Source organism: Phycodurus eques, chromosome 2 (genome assembly GCF_024500275.1).
Source record: "Phycodurus eques isolate BA_2022a chromosome 2, UOR_Pequ_1.1, whole genome shotgun sequence".
Lineage (NCBI taxonomy): Eukaryota > Metazoa > Chordata > Actinopteri > Syngnathiformes > Syngnathidae > Phycodurus > Phycodurus eques.
Window position 1 is genome coordinate 13,304,369 of NC_084526.1, and position 19,085 is coordinate 13,323,453.

At 41.4% G+C, this 19,085-nt stretch overlaps 1 protein-coding gene across 2 annotated transcripts in view; it reads left to right on the top strand.

Annotated features, from left to right (window-relative positions):
- Positions 1-19,085, top strand: part of tln2a (talin 2a) — a 128,672-nt gene that overhangs the window by 42,919 nt on the left and 66,668 nt on the right. For both annotated transcript variants that reach the window (XM_061667866.1, XM_061667856.1), the window contains 2 exons: positions 15,374-15,535; positions 15,964-16,061. In XM_061667866.1, coding sequence (XP_061523850.1) covers positions 15,400-15,535; positions 15,964-16,061 — 234 coding nt within the window. In that variant the 5' untranslated portion in view covers positions 15,374-15,399. The remainder of the gene's footprint in view (positions 1-15,373; positions 15,536-15,963; positions 16,062-19,085) is intronic.

Below are 19,085 nucleotides of genomic sequence, written 5' to 3' on the forward strand. Positions count from 1 at the left end.
TGTGTAAGTTACCCATGCCATCGGCACTAACACAGCCCCATACCATCACAGATGCTGGCTTTTGAAATTTGCGTCCATAACAGTCCAGATGGTTCTTTTCCTCTTTGGCCAGGAGGACACGACATCCACAATTTCCAAAACCAATTTGAAATGTGGACTCGTCAGACCACAGAGCACTTTTCCACTTTGTATCAGTCCATCTTAGATGAGCTTGGGCCCAGGGAAGCCGGCGGCGTTTCTGGCTTTTGCTTTGCATAGTAGAGTTTCAAGTTGCACTTACGGATGTAGCGCCGAACTGTATTTACTGACAATGGTTTTCTGAAGTGTTCCTGAGCCCATGCAGTGACATCCTTTACACATTGATGTCGGTTTTGGATGCAGTGCCGCCTGAGGGATCGAAGGTCACGGGCATTCAATGTTGGTTTTCGGCCTTGCCGCTTACATGCAGTGATTTCTCCAGATTCTCTGAACCTTTTGATGGTATTATGGACCGGAGATGATGCACTCCCTAAATTCCTTGCAATTGTACGTTGAGGAATATTGTCCTTAAACTGTTCGACTATTTTCTCACGCACTTGTTCACAAAGAGGTGAACCTCGCCCCATCTTTGCTTGTGAATGACTGACCAATTAAGGGAAGCTCATTTATACCCAATCATGTCACCCACATGTTCCCAATTAGCCTGTTCAGCTGTGGGATGTTTGATGAGCATTCCTCAACTTTCTTTTTTGCAACCTGTCCCAGCTTTTTTGGAATGTGTTGCAGCCATAAAATTCTAAGTTAATGATTTTTTGGAACAATCAAGTTTATCAGTTTGAACATTAAATATATTGTCTTTGTAGTGTATTCAATTAAATATAGGTTGACCACGATTTGCAAATCATTGTATTCTGTTTTTATTTATGTTTAACACAACGTCCCAACTTCATTGGAATTGGGGTTGTATTTCCCAAAGAGCTGATAGATTAAATAGTACTCAACTCAAACCTCTATGCGCTGCAAAACAGAAGAAAATCTGGCCGTTACAAATGGTGAAAGGAAGAAGATTCTATGGATTATTTTGATCATGTCATACCTCAGATACCCAAGATCAAGAATGTACTGGTCATCAGAGGAACGGCTGCGTCTTGATGTGATAGCAAATGTCATGCTGCTGAACAGATTTGAGCAGATTCTGAGGTACATTCACTTCGTGATAATTATTCACAGGAACCAGGGAATGCCTATAAGCTCTTCAGAATCAGACCAGTGTTGGATACACTAAAAAAAAAAAAAAAAACTTCCGTTCAGCAGTGGATCCTCAAGAATTCCAATCAATTGATGAATAGATCATTTCATTCAAGGGCCATTTATCCATCAAGCAGTACATCCCAAAGAAACCCAAACCCTGGGGTGTGAAAGTGTGGGTTTGAGCAGACCTCTGGATATATGCACAGATTCAAAGTGTATCAGGTTTTGGCTGGGCGTGGTGTGGTCAGTGGATTGGAAATGGCTGCAGACGTTTTGCGCTTTTGTGATGACATCCAGCAAAAGAATCACAAGGTGTTTTTTGACAATTTCTTTTGCACCATTCCACTTATTCAGGTATTGAAAAAAACAAGGCGTCTATGGCACTGGTACATGTAGAAGCATCAGTTGTTTAAATGCACGTTGTCATCCCTGTTGGACATGTCGCCAACTTCTTGAAAAATTTATGTTCGAAAAAACTGAATTTTTATTTTTTTTTTCATGACAAAAGAGAAATAAAAAAGGCGGGGGGGGGGGGGGGGCATAAATATTCATTTATAATTAAACGAGTTTTATCTGTGCCAAATATCTTTTTAAAATTAAGCATCTTTTCTTATGTAAAGCAATAATTCCTTGAGGAAAATTGTCCTTCCACTAATGAAGACATTTCTCCAGGTCCTCATTGAGAAGCTCACTCTGAAGCTGTAAGACTTGCTCACTGGGAGCAATTACCAGTGTTCTTTACACTTGACGAAAGATGAGCAGGTGGATCGGGTAACCGTCTGACTTTTGAGAGTATCCTTAACTGTGACACGATGACGCGAACATGACAGCATATGGCAGGCTCCTATTTAGTGAATCACCTGCTCCTCCGGGTCGACAAATTGTAAAGGACAGGCTTTGGCCTGCTTGGCAATCTTATCCAGGTGGCTCTCATGGTTGTCCCGTGGCCTTTGATTACAAGCAAACCTCTAAAATGGCATTCGTGCCGTCAAAGGCCTCGAAGTGGAAGAATAAGTACACGGTATCGATCATGTACACTTTTTTGGATCTATAAAAGTTGTAATTTGGCACATGTTCATTCTGCTTCTCTTTGACTGTTCTCCCACCATGTTTACTTTTGTGGACCTCAGTTACAGTCTTTTTTCACTTTAAATTAACCCTAGTTTCTTAAATGTCCCATATTTGGACCTGTAAAACAATCAGCCTGCATTTATTCTTTCACTTTGCTGTGACGATTTCCTTCTGTCTACTTATTTGGACCTATACATTTGTCAGTCAGCAGGCATTCTTCTGCCTCACCGTGAATGTTTTCTCCAAACGTCCAATTGTTTTGGACTTACAAAATCGTCAGTCTATATGTTTTCATTCACCACACCGGTACACTTTTTTTCTCAATGCATATAGGCTTTTTAAAAGAAGAGTTGGCTAAGAATGTCTTTTAGGTGAAAAGAGTATCAGATCGAGTGATGAGGCCAAAACTTGAAATTGAGAGTGTTATTTATAATGTGATTAGTGGCTATGCCCCACAGGACCTAGAGGTGAAAGAGAAATTCTGGAAGGAGCTCGACGAAGTAGTTCTGAGCATCCCAGACAGAGAGAAAGAGAGTCGTGATTTGTGCATATTGTAATGGAAATGTTGGTGAAGGAAATAGGGGTGATGAAGAAGTGATGGGTAAGTACGGCATCCAGGAAAGGAACTTGGAGGGACAGATGGTGGTAGACTTTGCAAAAGGATGCAAATAGCTGTAGTGAACACTTTTTTCCAGAAGAGGCAGAAACATAGGGTGACCTACAAGAGGGGAGGTAGAAGCACGCAGGTGGATTACATCTTGTTCAGACGATGTAATCTGAAGGGTTACCGACTGTTAAGGTTGTGGTAGGGGAGAGTGTGGCTAGACAGCATAGGATGGTGATGTGTAAGATGACTCTGGAAGATTAGGAAGGCAAAGGCAGAGCAGAGAACCCTGTGGTGGAAGCTAAGACAGGACGAGTGTTGTGCAGCTTTTCGGGAAGAGGTGAGACAGGCTCTCGGTGGACAGGAGGAGCTTCCAGAAGACTGGACCACTGCAGCCAAGGTGATCAGAGAGGCAGGCTGGAGCGTACTTGGTGTATCTTCTGGCAGGAAAGGAGAGAAGGAGACTTGGTGGTGGAACCTCACATTACAGGAAATCATACAAGAAAAAGGTCAGCTAAGAAGAAGTGGGACACTGAGAGGACCGAGGAGAGGCGAAAGGAATACATTGAGATGCGACACAGGGGAAAGGTAGAGGTGGCAAAGGCTAAACAAGAGGCATATGATGACATGAATCAGAATCATCTTTATTTGCCAAGTATGTCCAAAACACACAAAGATTTTTTCTCCGGTAGTTGGAGCCGCTCTAGTACAACAGAGAGTCAATTTACAGAACACTTTGGAGACATAAAGACATTGACAAAAAACAATTGTGCAAAAAGATGCAGAGTCCTCTAGCACTTAGAGCAGTTCGAATGACTAATATTGCAATAGTCCGGTGCAATGACCATTGTGCAAAGGGCGCCAAGCCTTCAAGGAGTGTATGCGGGTTAAAGTGACAAGCAGTGCGATAATCTGGGACAATGTTGGTTGTGCAAATGTTACAGATACTCCTCAATCAGTATGCAAATGGTGCAGATGCTACTCTGGCGTGAGTGGCCAGTATATGCAAATAGTGCAGCATGGCGAGACAACTACAGTGAGTGCACGAGTAATACATAATTGGCCCCACAGAAATGTGACAACGAACTCAAGTCAAAAAATTGCCAGCTAGTTGCAATGGAATTATAGGTTAGGTGTTTAAGAAGTTGATCGCAAGAGGGAAGAAGCTGTTGGAATGTCTACTAGTTATAGTTTGCATTGATCGGTAGCGCCTACCTGAGGGAAGGAGCTGGAAGAGCTGGTGACCGGGGTGCGGAGGGTCCGAGAGGATTTTGCACGCCCTTGTCTTAGTTCTGGCAGCGTGCAAGTCCTCAGTGGTGGGTAGAGGGGTACCGACAATCCTTTCAGCAGTTTTGATTGTCCGTTGCATCGGAGTTTGTCCTTTTTTGTAGCAGCACCAAACCAGACTGTGATGGAAGAACACAGGACTGATTCGATGACCGCTGTGTAGCGGTCATTGAATGTGTGTCACCGTCCTTGATGAGGCCGATGACAGTGGTGTCATCTGCAAACTTCAGGAGTTTGACAGTCGGGTTCCGTGTAGAGAGAGAAGAGCAGCGGAGAGAGGACACAACCTTGGGGCGCCCCAGTGCTGATGCTGCGTGTGGATGCTGTAAATCCACTGGCAGATGGCAGGTGAGACGCTGAGCTGGAGAAGCTTGGATGAAAGGAGTTCAGGGATGATGGTGTTGAACGCTGAGCTGAAGTCCACAAACAGGATCCTCGCGTAGGTCCCTGCACTGTCGAGGTGTTCTAAGATGAAGTGTAGTCCCATGTTGATTGCATCATCCGCAGACCTGTTCGCTTGGTAGGCGAACTGCAGGGGGTTCAGCAGGGGACCTGTCACACTCTTGAGGTGGTCCAGCACGAGACGTTCAAAGGACTTCATGACCACAGATGCCAAAGCGACAGGCCTGTAGTGTTTCAGACCCGAGATTGCAGGTTTCTTGGGGACTGGAATGATGGTGGAGCGTTTGAAACAGGATGGAATTTCGCACATTTCCAGAGATCTATTGAAGATCTGAGTGAAGACTGGAGCGAGCTGGCCCGCGCAGACTTTGAGGCAGGATGGGGACACATGGTCCGGGCCTGCAGGTTGGACACTAAAGAAGGAGAAAAGGATCTATACAGGTTGGCCAGACAGAGGGATAGAGATGGGAAGGATGTGCAGCAGGTTAGGGTGATTAAGGATAGAGAGAGAAATATGTTGACTGGTTCCAGCAGTGTGCTAGCTAGAAGGAAAGAATACTTCGAGGAGTTGATGAATGAGGAAAATGAGAGAAAAGGGAGAGTAGAAGAGGCAAGTGTGGTGGACCAGGAAGTGGCAATGATTAGTTAGAAAGGAGAACGGTATTAAACAGGATGAAAAATGGAAAGGCAGTTGGTCCTGATGATATTCCTGTGGAGGTATGGAACCATCTAGGAGAGGTGGCTGTGGAGTTTCTGACCAGTTTGTTCAATAGAATTCTAGTGCATGAGAAGATGCCTGAGGAATGGAAGAAAGTGTGCTGGTGCCCATTTTTAAGAACAAGGGTGATGTGCAGAGCTGTGGGAACTATAGAGGGATAATCTTGATGAGCCACACAATGAAGTTATGGGAAAGAGTAGTGGAGGCTAGACGCAGGACAGAAGTGAGTATTTGCGAGCAACAGTATGGTTTCATGCCTAGAAAGAGTACCACAGATGCATTATTAGCCTTGAGGATGTTAATGGAAAAGTACAGAGAAGGTCAGAAGGAGCTACATTGTGTCTTTGTAGAGCTAGAGAAAGCGTATGACAGAGTACCCAGAGAGGAACTGTGGTACTGCATGCGGAGGTCTGGAGTGGCAGAGAAGTATGTTAGAATATTACAGGACATGTAGGAGGGCAGCAGACCAGCGGTGAGGTGTGCTGTAGGTGTGACAGATGAATTTAAGGTGGAGGTGGGACTGCATCAGGGATCAGCCCTGAGCCCCTTCCTGTTTGCAGTGGTGGTGGATAGGCTGACAGATGAGGTTAGACTGGAATCCCCGTGGACCATGATGTTTGCAGATGACATTGTGATCTGCAGTGAAAGCAGGGAGCAGCTGGAGGAACAGTTAGAAAGATGGAAGCATGCACTGGAGAGCACAGGAATGAAGATTAGTCGAAGTAAAACAGAATATATGTGCATGAATGAGAGAGGTGGTGGGGGGAGAGTGAGGCTGTAGGGAGAAGAGATAGCAAGGGTGGAGGACTTTAAATACTTGGGGTCAACAGTCCAGAGCAATTGAGAGTGTGATCAGGAAGTGAAGAAACAGGTCCAACCAGTTTGGAACGGGTGGAGGAAGGTGTCAAGTGTGTTATGTGACAGAAGAGTCTATGCTAGGATGAAGGGCAAAGTTTATAAAACAGTGGTGAGGCCAGCCATGATGTTGGGATTAGAGACAGTGGCACTGAAGAGACAACAGGAAGCAGAGCTGGAGATGGCGGAAATGAAGATGTTGAGGTCTGCTCTTGGAGTGACCAGGTTGGATAAAATTAAAATGAGCTCATCAGAGGGACAGCCAAGGTTCGATGTTTTGGAGACAAAGTTCGAGAGAGCAGACTTCGATGGTTTGGACACGTCCAGAGGAGAATTAGTGAGTATATTGGTAGAAGGATGATGAGGATGGAGCTGCCAGGCAAGAGAGCTAGAGGAAGACCAAAGAGAAGGTTGATGGATGTCGTGAGGGAAGACAAGAGGGCAGTTGGTGGTCAAGAGGAGGATGCAGGAGACTTACATGGAAAAGGATGACGCGCTGTGGCAACCGCTAAAGGGACAAGCCGAAAGGAAAAGAAGTTTCTAAATACCGCCATTATCCTGACTGCTTGCCCAAGACTGCAATAAACATTGTATTGTGACATATATTGCTTTCTAAATACAATTCAAAGAGCTTTTGTTAAAGCAGGCAGCAGCGACTAAACTGATCAGGCTAAATCTGTGTCTGACAGCCAGAGTCATTGCTGGCCTTTATCTAAACCTGACAATCCCCAGAGAGAAACAATGTCAGCATTAAGATAACAAATCACTATGATTATGTAGGTTTTACTAGTGGGGCACATGGCAACTTTTATTGATTTCTGTTATACGTTGCTTGAGCAAAAGCTGTTTTGTTAGTATTTAGTGTTGCATAGCCTTTTCCGGAAGAAATCTGACTCCACATTTCCATTTCTGATGGTCTTCCTTCTTCTCTACTTTCCACCACCCCATCTTGTAATTTTCCAAGACTATTGTTAACGTTGATTGTTTTACCGTCATTTTCCATTGGTTACGCTACCTTTTGTGAGCAAAATAGTGTGATGTTCCTTCAACGGTGCACTTGACACTATTTGTTTTTCTATCTTCATATGCACGTTTGATGGTCAGTCCCTAAAGTCAACACAGGAGTACAATAATTTGTTTGTTTTGTTACTCATTCCCGGGCTGACCTATATATGTGACGTGAGAATTCCCCATATGTCCGCGTATAAAACTTGCAGCAAAACCTGGTTTACTTGCTGAACCAACACCGACCCGAACAAATGTATAAACACATTTAATGTCGCTAGTTCCCACTGTAGAGGGAACATGCAGGCAGATCTGTCCCATTTTTCTATTCTATTGAAAAATGTAATTTCACAGTTTGTTTTTATGTCCGTTAAATACGGTAAATGTGTTTATGTTCGGACCTTTTGTAAAATGGAATACTCACTGGCGGCACGGTGGGCGACTGCTTAGAGCGTCAGCCTCACAGTTCTGAGGACCCGGGTTCAATCCCCGGCCCCGCCTGTGTGGAGTTTGCATATTCTCCCCGTGCCTGCGTGGGTTTTCTCCGGCCACTCCGGTTTCCTCCCACATCCCAAAAACATGCATGAATTGGAGACTCTAAATTGCCCGTAGGCATGACTGTGAGTGCGAATGGTTGTCTGTTTCTATGTGCCCTGCGATTGGCTGGCAACCAGTTCAGGGTGTACCCCGCCTCCTGCCCGCTGACAGCTGGGATAGGCTCCAGCAAGCCCGCGACCCTAGTGAGGAGAAGCGGCTCAGAAAATGGATGGATGGATGGATGGAATACTCACTGAGCCAGTTTTGAGGTACCCAAGGACTTTCCCCTCTTAGTCTGAATTTCACAATATACATAGATATGAATGCACAGACAGATGTCATTGTGTTTATGTGACTGGAGAGAGAGATTTACATTAGGTACCTGTATATTTTAATCGCTAGACAGATATTTATTAGGTGTGTATGTAGTATGAATGCACATGCATATTTAGTATGTAAGTGGTTGAACTTGCACATTTTGTGTATGTGAATGGACTGACAGTTAGGCGTGCATGAGAATTGACAGATGTATTTTAACGTTGTATATGCGAATAGACAAACAGATTAACAGTACAGTGGAACCTTGATAGAACGTACACATGGGGCGGGGCGTCGTCTGATATAGCTGATTGTCTGGTACATTACAGCAATTTTTTGGGAGGCCTTATGGACTTATATTACTGTACAGTACAAAATTATTGTTTTGTAGTTTTTTTTCATGACCTAAAACGTGCAGTACAGTACAAGGTCATTGTAAAAAAAAAAAAAAAAAAAAAAAAAAAAAAAGATTGAAAATGAATTTTTCAAATTTTATACAAACATACCACACCGGTCTGCTTGGTCATGGTGACATTGTTGAGGTACAGTACTCTGTTGCTTTCATGAGCCGCAAGGGATTCGTGTGCTTCCTAGTTCCAAATCAACTGCCAAACGCGAACAGCTTGATTTAAAAAAAAAAAAAAAAAAAAAAAAAAAAAAAAAAAAAAAATTAAAATAAATAAATAATTAAAAAAAACAAAAAAATAAAAAAAACTGTTACTCTACCAAAAATAGAATATTGCAGACTCCAGAGACTTGCTTGTATTCCTCAGTTAACACTGCCTCCATGCTTTTCTCTCTCTCTCTCTCTCTCTCTCAATCAATCAATTAATCAATATAAAGCAAATCCATCATGACATGGCAGCCTTGTCAATGCCCCACATCCAACATGGCCGGCACGGGAGTCACGTCTTTTGGAATTGGATCTTTTTATATCTGTGACCCGGAAACACATCAGTCCCATTCTCTGCCTGCATTGTTCCACTGCGCCTGTAAACAACAGCGGCCAATTCTGGAACTAACAGACTTTGTCAATGGCAGTTTAAGTGACAAATGGAAACATTTTTGGAGACACACAGTAGTTCAGCCCGGATGGTCCGTTTTTTTTCCCTGATATCTGTTATGTCGGAGTCCGTTTTATTGAGGGTCCACTGTATGTATGTTTATGAATGGAGTGACATTTGTTTACATTGTTAATTGATTGTTTACAATGGTTGTGTATATGAATGGGACAGATTGTGACATCTGTCTGTATGTGAAGGGACATCCATATGTTTACGTAGTGTGTACTGTATATGGACAGACGGATTTTGATTTGTGCGTGTCAGATGTTTACATTATGCATCTTATTTTGGTTAAAATTTGTCCTGCTTTCGACAATTTTTCCAGAAAGATCTGCTTGAGTTTAATTTAAATCTCAAGCAGATTTCCTCTTGTGGTTGAGAGGCTTCGCTGATTCGATTTCCTGTCATTCCCAGTGAAATGATGAGGAAGAAAGCAGTAGGTAGCTTGTGAATGTTCAAGCTGTTAGTTCAGAGGGAGTGTTTTACAACTGTTTGCCTGCTGTGTGAAACCCCACTCCAGCCTCGCACGCATAGTGGACTGAAATAATTACATTGTGTATTTCTGAATGGAAATAGTTTGACATGATGATGACCGGATTGACAACGGTCTACACTATTGGTGTATGTGAATGATCAGACGGATGTTTACATTATTGGTATGTGCATGGAGAGATGTATTTTTACCTTTCATGCATGTAAATGTATAGAGAATGATGTTTCGAATGTGTGTATGTCAATGGACATACAAAGAGTTGCATTACATATTTGTCAATATGTATGAATGAAAAGAAAAAGATATATGCGTATGTGAAAGGATACATTTTGGTGTTGTGTATGGTAGTTGACATACATATGCTTGCACTGTAAGTTTGTGAATGGATGTACAGTATTATTATTCTATAGTGTTGTGGTGTTAAAAAAGGGGTCACATTCATCACAATGGCTGTGAAGTGTATCATTTCCTCTGTACATGTTTCTGCAACATCAAACTAGTCACCATGAAACCATTTGCTGTAATTTTCTTGTCTTATCTCTCTCTCATGGCCAAGTGGACGTTACCTGAGGCCAGGAAAAATGTGCTGCACAGCTGCTCTCTGGAAACACGCCGTTGTTACACGGAAACAAACTTATTAGACAACCAGATGAGGCAGATGGACTAATTATCACGGTGCTCCAGCCTGGTTCATTTGCTCAAACTACGTTAACGACATGCCCAATCGCCAAATATTGAGTTGATGCTTTCTGGCCCGGGACTGTTGTAGAATGGCCTGCTGACTTGTGGACTACGCTATTATTGGATTAGAGGCCAAGATACAGTTATAAGGTCTGGACTTTCCCAGCAGGCTCGGCTCTGCATCATTGATCTATTGAACAATGGCTGCATGCTCCTGCTTTCTGTCTCAGTTTACATGTCAGGACTCATGTCGGCATACTGCCTGATAAAAAGGGAATTTGGAGTATGTGAGTGAAATGCAATTGTATTGTAACTGTATTACCACTATGAGAATGACATGAGTTGACTTTGCTTATGTTTATTTTATTTTTAAATTTGTATCGGTATTATTTAAATAGAGTCTGTGATGGTCCACATTCATTGGCACTGATTGCTTGGTTGGCATGGAGCTCTTTCCCTCTTTTTAACTCTCCATCCAATACAGTGGTGCCTTGAGGGTGACCTGACTTGTGTTTCGAGATAGGAGCTGTAGTTCGGTCAATTATTTTGCTTTGACTTGCAATTTGTGAGTAAAAATCTGAGATGCGTGCACTGTATGGTGGCAACAAAATTCAACTCACTTTGCAGTTAGTTACATCGTGAACAATACTTCAAAAAGGAGACTTGAAGCTGTTTAATGCCACTCCCAGTTGAAGTTTAATGCCAAACTGAGCATAGAAAATAATAACAACCACATAACTTACTCTGCTAGCTTGATGCTAACAAATCAAGGGAAACAGCATAACACATATGCATCTGTATAGCAGTGTTATCACTTTTTAAGCAACAGATATTTGAACACAGATGGTGCAGCAACACGTAGACAGACAACATAACAAAACTCATGGAAATATTTATCCCCTAGAAAAAGTGACTAATATTACAGTAGCTTACTCAAGAGTAATTGAAACTTTTATTCATTTTGTCTCTATGACTATATTATACTCCCCCAGTGGCCAAGTCACACACACTAGAAGGAGCCACAATGAATATAGAATGATGCACAAACTGTTTAATTCTTTGTGTTCTATTTAATTATTACTTTCTGTTTTTATAAAGTACAAAATTAGAGTTCCTTAAAAAAACAACACATTTTTTAAATTGTTTTTTTGTGGAGGCTGGAACGGATTAATGGCATTTCCATTTATTTTATTGGGGAAATAGGTTTTGACATACGAGCGTTGTGATTTTCGTACGTGGTCACAAAATGAATTACTCTTATCTCAACGCACCACTGTATTTAATACATTTTTTCAAGTCAAGAATGTTTCCATACATTTTAAAAATACCACCAACGATGATCCCATAACACTTCAAACTTATCTTCCAGAATTACCCATAATATTAAATGGCTAACAGATGCTTGATATTTTTAATAGCCGCTCAGTAGAGCAAAAACACATGCGGCGAATCTTCCGCTAACAACCCAAGCTAAACTTTGCTCCTCCCCAATATAGAAATATTTTAATGATTCAGCATGCTTCTTTCCATACACCAATTACTACTTTCGCTTTGGTGCGAAAGAGCACAAAAATATGACAAAAGACTAGTTTTCCCGCGAATAGCTCAGGATTGGTTCCACTGAAAAATATGGTCAGTAATTTGTAAATAGCAAATCGCAGATAGCTGTGGTTACATTATATTTTTTTACACAAATTCTACCCCATAGTGATGCATTTTAAGTATTAAAAATATTCCATTGTTGTAACATACAATAAGTTAACCCTGCTGCAATAACACAATAAAATAAAAAATAATTGTCTTTATTTCCCATGGCTTTGGACTTGCCTTAAAATACAAACAGCAGGAATATGAGGCTGCAGCAGATAAACCAATGTAGGTGTCACTGGTGAATTGGGAGAGGAACGAGGCTTTTTGCTGGTGTATGATAGTGTGAGAAGACACCTACAGTTTCTAATTAATCAGAGTTATTAATTATCCTGTCCTGGCATGTGAGCCTTAAAAAGATGCATGAGGGCCGGCTTCAGCCTTTTTGTTCAGCACAACAATAAACTTGTGAAAACCTTGTTATTAAAGTTTCACATATGGTGTTGTCCTTTTCACACAGACATATTTATCCATTCACGTATTATGCACATACTGTAATGTAATGTCTGCTTAATCACACACACAGCATTTAGAAATTGCTCTATTCACAGACAGCGGATATAAAAAAGTCTACACAGCTATGTTCAAATACCAAATTTATGTGATATAAAAAAATAAGACCAAGATAAATCATTTAAAAACTTTTTGCACTAATGTTGTCCAATAACCTGTACAACTCAATTGGAAAAGATACTTATTTTTGAGAGGGAAGTAAAAAGGTGTGCTCACTTGTGCAACCACATAATTTCAGTTGTTTGTTTTTAAGTCACCTATCCATAAGATTTTTTTAATTTTTTTTTGTACAGGTCAAAATGTTTAAAAAAATAATAATAATTTCGAAATCATTTATGCTGGTCTCAATTTTTTTTTGTTTTTTATATATCACAAGAACCTGGCATTTGAACAGGGGTGTGTAGATTATTATTATTTTTTTAAAAAATCTATATCCATTGTACACTCATAAGGTAAACATCTGTCTGTCCAATATCACATATGTCAATACCCATTTGTCCATTTACATACACGTAATGCGAATGTCCGTCTATTCACGAACACACATAATGTAACCATCTCTCTGTCCATGTGGGTGTCGTGGCGCTGCAACCGGAGGGTGGCCGGTTCGTATCCCCGCTTGACCGCCTTTCATTGTTTATGTCCCTGACATTACCCATGAATGAATGTGGTTGAATGTTTGGTGGTGGTCGGAGGGGCCATAGGCGCAGAATGGCAGCCATGCTTCCGTCAGACGGCCTCAGGGGAGCTGTGGCTACACAAGTAGCTTAAACCCACTGTGGTGTGACGGTGGAGTGAATGAATAATGCATGAAGCGTCTTTGAGCGCCTAGAAAAGCGCTATTTACTGCATCTAATGCATTATTATTGTTATTATTATTCACACCCATCAGTTCAGTCCAATCAACCAAATTCTTTACGATTAATGAGTCGCATATGAGGCCCATCCCACAGTGTTGTGGGACGGCCGTAGTGTTTAGATTGTGACGTACTCGCACATGCAAACACTGAACGATGTGTAACTCCAATAATGAGGCCAATGCGATACGCATGTTAAACTATCTCGTATTCTGAGCGCCTCCCTGGCGGAGCGACGCCTTCTCCCCTGGGTGCGAACACATATCACATAGGAAGCAAATTCTCCACGTGTGAGTCAGGGTCAGGAGCCAGACGGGCCAGAAGAGAAGCCTGCTTGTGTCTTTTCCTCTGTGGCTCGTCCAGACTGACCTTTTAACTCTGACCTCAGACAAAGAGGAGCCCTGTGCCTCTTCAATGGTGTACAGACAGGAGATGCTCTGTTAGAAGTATAGAAAATGGTCTAGATTACATGACATGATATATGGAAAGGGATGTTTTTTTTCCCTCTAATTTGTATGTTGGTCTCAGGCTGCTTGAATAAGTGAGGATAACTTTTTCTTGTGTTCTACTCGATGGTAGACTTGGGCGGATCCATTGAGAAATATCAGTACCAACCTTCCTGGTATACTAGAACAGGATGAAATACCAATGTTTCAGCAGTTTAAAACTCAATTTTGCCCCACAGTTATACAAAGTACTTGGTTAAATGCTGAAATTAAATGCAGTTATGAAACCCCATTATTGCAGACTATTTTCTGTGTGTTTGTGTGATTAAACGTTAATTAGCTATAATGATTATGTTGAAATGGACGTCTAATTTTTACCAGTATCTATCAGTATCGGGGCAGCACGGTGGTTACTGGTTTGCAAAGCTGCCTCATAATTGATAGGTTCTAGGTTCCAATCTAGGCTCAGGCCCTTTGTGTGGGGTGTTCTCTCTGTGCACGTGTGGGTATTTTCAGGGTATTCTGGCTTAACCCCACATCCCAGGTAAGGTTAATTAAATACTCAAAATTGTCAATACTACGAATATGAGTGTGGATGGTTGTCTATATGGGCGACCAGTCCAGGGCGTACTCTGCCTGTCTTTCAAATTCTGCTGAGATAGGCTATCGTTCACCGGCGACTCGAATGATCACAAGCGCTATCGAAAATGAATGGATATTGGCGATTGGTATCGTCAGGAAATGTGCGGAATCACCCATCACTAATTGTAGTACCATAAATTGGATGGCTTTTATGATGCATTTTTATTTAGAATTGATATTATGTGTTATACTGTATTAATCAATATGTCTTCATACTGAGCGCCTCTGTTGACCCTCTCATGTAGCTGATTAGGTTAACCAAAATATTAGAAACTGTTTTGGAACCACTAAAAACTACCTTTGAAAAATAGTGTTGTCAGATCGATCCAAATATTGATGACCAAAGTTGGTTTTCATATTGAGTGATACCAGTATTGTGAAGTCTATACATTACTTTCAGTTAAAAAGTGATGATTAATTTCTTTAAAAAAATCCAGAAAAGTACAATTAGGAGCGACCATTTTCATTTTTTGTATTGTAGTAATTGCAGTAAACCTGAAATATTTTTTACGTCTTTTAAATTTATTTTCTTCTGAAGTGATTTTGTGTACTTTGTTTATTCATTTAAACAAATATGGAAACAACACTGTATGGTGTTTGTTCCTCTGTCGTTTTTTTTTCTGAATAAAAAAATAATTATAATTATTATAAGTATTTTACATTTATTTCTATTTATTTAAACTTTGCCCAAATTCTGTCCCAGTCCTGGGTTTTGACCTGTTAACAATCCAAATGAAAAATCATATCAAAAAGTATCAATATCTGCCATACTGGCCTTGTATTTATTTGGTATCAGCTCAATACCAATTCTTGTAGAATTGCTTACCACTACTGTGCTAGAAAAGTAGCTTTTTTTTGTTCTTGGGCTGACCCCTCTCCCCCCCATTATGAACTGTAACAATGGCCTCACGCTGCACAAATTAGCACTGCTCTCCCACCCATGTTGTTATATTAAATAGGGAAAGACACAGCACGAGTTTTCTGTTCCTGTTCCTCGATACAGGTGTTGCTGCAGCTCCGTAGGTCAAGATGGTGGTGTTGTCGCTGAAAATCTGCATTCGCCACTGCAACGTTGTGAAGACCATGCAGTTCGAGCCGTCCACGGCGGTCTACGACGCCTGCAGGATCATACGCGAGAGAGTTCCTGAGGCACAGACTGGACAGGGTGAGAGCACAGGAACTGTGACGTCACTTGACATGGGACAAACGTATTGGGACAGAGTGCTATTCACATATCTACAAAATGAAAATTTAGTGTGTTTTGTGTTTGTGATCTTAAAAGCAAAAATTATCCACAATCTCTAGTCTCTTCTCTTTCATCCCAAATATGTTTAGTGTGCTTTTTCTGCACCAAACTAATCCAAGCATGACTTTGGGGACCTTGGTCTGTGCACTGGGAACAGAAAAGGACCTTACACAACCTACAAAGTTGGAAGTATAATTGTCCAAAAGGCTTGATGAGATGGAGAATTAAGATTCTGGCAGAGGCCTCTCAATACCCTTTAATGGTCGATTAAAACGTGCGTCCCACTACTTTTGTCCACATGTTTGCATCTTGATGACAAGACTAAAATCCTCACGTTTGTGCTCTAGCTTCGGATTATGGTCTGTTCCTGTCTGATGAAGATCCCAGAAAAGGCATCTGGCTGGAGGCTGGCAGGACACTGGACTACTACATGCTACGCAATGGGGTAAGTATCATAGTTTATATACAGTATGTGTTAGTTAGTGTGTTGTAGATGAAAATGTACCACCTCTATATAAAAAAAAATTCGGGACAACTGGTTGAGGACTGCTACTGGCAAAGTCTTGTCACCTACCTTGAGCATTTTCAAAAGTGTAAGCCTAAAGCCACCACTAGTTTAGTTGTTTCACCGACATTGGAATGGACGTTTGCAACCAGCTATAAAAGTTAGCATGTCTGCAATTGGTGAAATGAATACAATACAATAGACTCGCTACCATGGGAGCTAACTAGCGTGGCTAACATCATTTTGCTTCTGCTCTGATGTTACTTCACAAAGCGGAGAAGAGCAGAGAAGTAACGACTTATTTTCTGAGAACTTTTACTGTTGTACTGTATTTTGATTTAATTTAGAAAAAAAAAAAAAAGTAGTTTCTTTTCTTTTTACATGTACCGGTACTTATGTACCTACGGAACATGTACAATTGAAAAAAGATGTTGTTTACCCAAACATTTGATGATGATATGCTACACTTTAGACCAGGGGTGGGCAAACCTTTTGGCTCAGGGGCCAGATTGAATTTTAAAATTTGACAGGCGGGCCAAGCCAGGACCAGATGCTAACATATTAAAAATAAACAAACAAACAAAAAAAAGGCATTGTAGTGTTAATACTTAGATTTAATGCAAACAGTGTTGTTTTGTTGATCACCTTTTTTTTGCCAGTGCAACAAAGTCTGGTGGTAGTTTTGTTGTGGCAATTCTCAGAACACATCTGAGGTGTTCGTCACTCAGCTGGGATCTGTAGGATATTTTGTTAGTGTTCATCAAAACTAAAAGTTAGTTCACAAACAAACAGTGGGTGCGGAAAGTTTTCAGACCCCCTTAAATTGTTCACTTTTTTTTATATTGCACCCATTTGCTAAAATCATTTTTCTTTTTTTTCCCCACTTTAATGTACTCACAGCAAACCATATTGAAAGAAAAAAACGGAATTGTTAAAACTTTCGCAGATTTATTAAAAAAGAAAAACTGAAATATCACAGAGCCATAAGTATTCAGACCCTTTGCTCAGTATTTAGTAGAAGCACCCTTTTGAGCTAATATAGCCATGAATCTTTTTGGGAATGATGCAACACGTTTTTCATACCTGGATTTGGGGATCATCTGCCATTCCTCCTTGCAGATCCTCTCCAGTTCTGTCAGGTTGGATGAAGAACGTTGGTGGGCAGCCATTTTCAGGTCTTTCCAGATATGCTCTATTCGGTTTAAGTCAGGGCTCTGGCTGGGCCATTCAAAAACAGTCACGGAGTTGTTCTGAAGCCACTCCTTCAGTATTTTAGCTGTGTGCTTAGGGTTATTGTCTTGTTGGAAGGCGAACCTTCGGCCCAGTCTGAGGTTCTGAGCACTCTGGAGAAGGTTTTCGTCCAGGATATCCCTGTACTTGTTTTTTTTTTTAGCAAACTCCATGTGGGCTTTCATGTGTCTTGCACTGAGGAGCGGCTTCCGTCGGGCCATTCTGCCATAAAGCCCCGACTGGTGGATGATTGACTTTCTAGAACTTTCTCCCATCTTCCGACTGGAGCTCAGCCACAATGATCTTTGGGTTCTTCTTTACCTCTCTCACCAAGGCTCTTGTCCCCCAATTGCTCAGTTTAGCCAGACGGCCAGCTCTAGGAAGGGTTCTGGTCGTCCCAAACGTCTTCCATTTCAGGATTATGGAGGCAACTGTTCTCCTAGGAACCTTAAGTGCAGCATATTTTTTTCTTTTTTTTTGTAACCATGGCCAGATCTGTGCCTTGCCACAATTCTGTCTCTGAGCTCTTCAGGCAGTTCCTTTGACATCATGATTCTCATTTGCTGACATGCACTGTGAGCTGTAAGGTCTTACATAGAAAGGGCTGTGGCTTTCCTAATCAAGTTCAATCAGTATAATCAAACACAGCTGGACTCCAATTAAGGTGTAGAACCTTCATTTTAAGGATGATCAGTAGAAATGGACAACACCCGAGTTAAATATGAGTGTCACAGCGAAGGGTCTGAATACTTTTGGCTGTGTGATATTTCAGTTTTTCTTTTTTAATAAATCAAAAAAAGATTCAACAATTATGTTTTTCTTCTGTCAATATGGGGTGCTGTGTGTTCATTCATGAGGAAAAAATGAACTTGAGTGATTTTAACAAATGGCTGCAATATAACAATGAGTGAAACATTTAAGGGGGTCTGAAAACTTTCCGTACCCACTGTATGTAATGCCAAACACCACCAGCATCCTCTGTGCCATCTTCCCCATTTTTGGAAATTTGCACTTAATGAAGCATAAGACTCATTTGAGAGTTGAACTTGTCTTTTTAAGACAGTATCACATTGGAGATCAATCAGTTCCATCTGCAGCTCCCGTGGGGCTGTTTCAGAGTCTTGTGTGACTGATTCTTGGATGGCAGTTTGTCAGATAAAGGTGTTTTGCTGAGCGTGCAAGCTTGATTTTAACCGCAGAACCGTCGCCATCAGTGCCTGCGTTGATTGGCTGTTAGCATAATCAGCATGCTTGGTAGAAAAGTGACAGCTGATGTTATTTTCCTCTAAAACCGCAATGGTTTCTTAACAAATTACGCATACAGCCTTTGACCGGACTTCAGTGAAAAAGTATTTAGTTGTCCATTCTATATTAAACACTCGGCACTCAGTCGACTTTTCTTTTCTTTGGCCCACTCGTGATTGAAGATGGGTTCAGAGCAGTACCAGAGTAAAAACAGAAGAGCCAAAGTCAAGTCAATGTATCACTGTACCTACTGCGCTACCTGGTGGAACCACTGGGCATTACAGCACAACCTGGTGGAACCACTCGGCATTACAGGACAAGGTCAAATGAATGTAGTCATGATTTTGATATGATTTGGGCGATTCTGTACCAATCTTTGGCGGGCCAGATTGAAATGATCAATGGGCCGGATGTGGGCCGCAGGCCGTAGTTTTCTCACCCATGCTTTAGACACACTGTGATACCGAGAAACTGGAATATTTTTGCTCA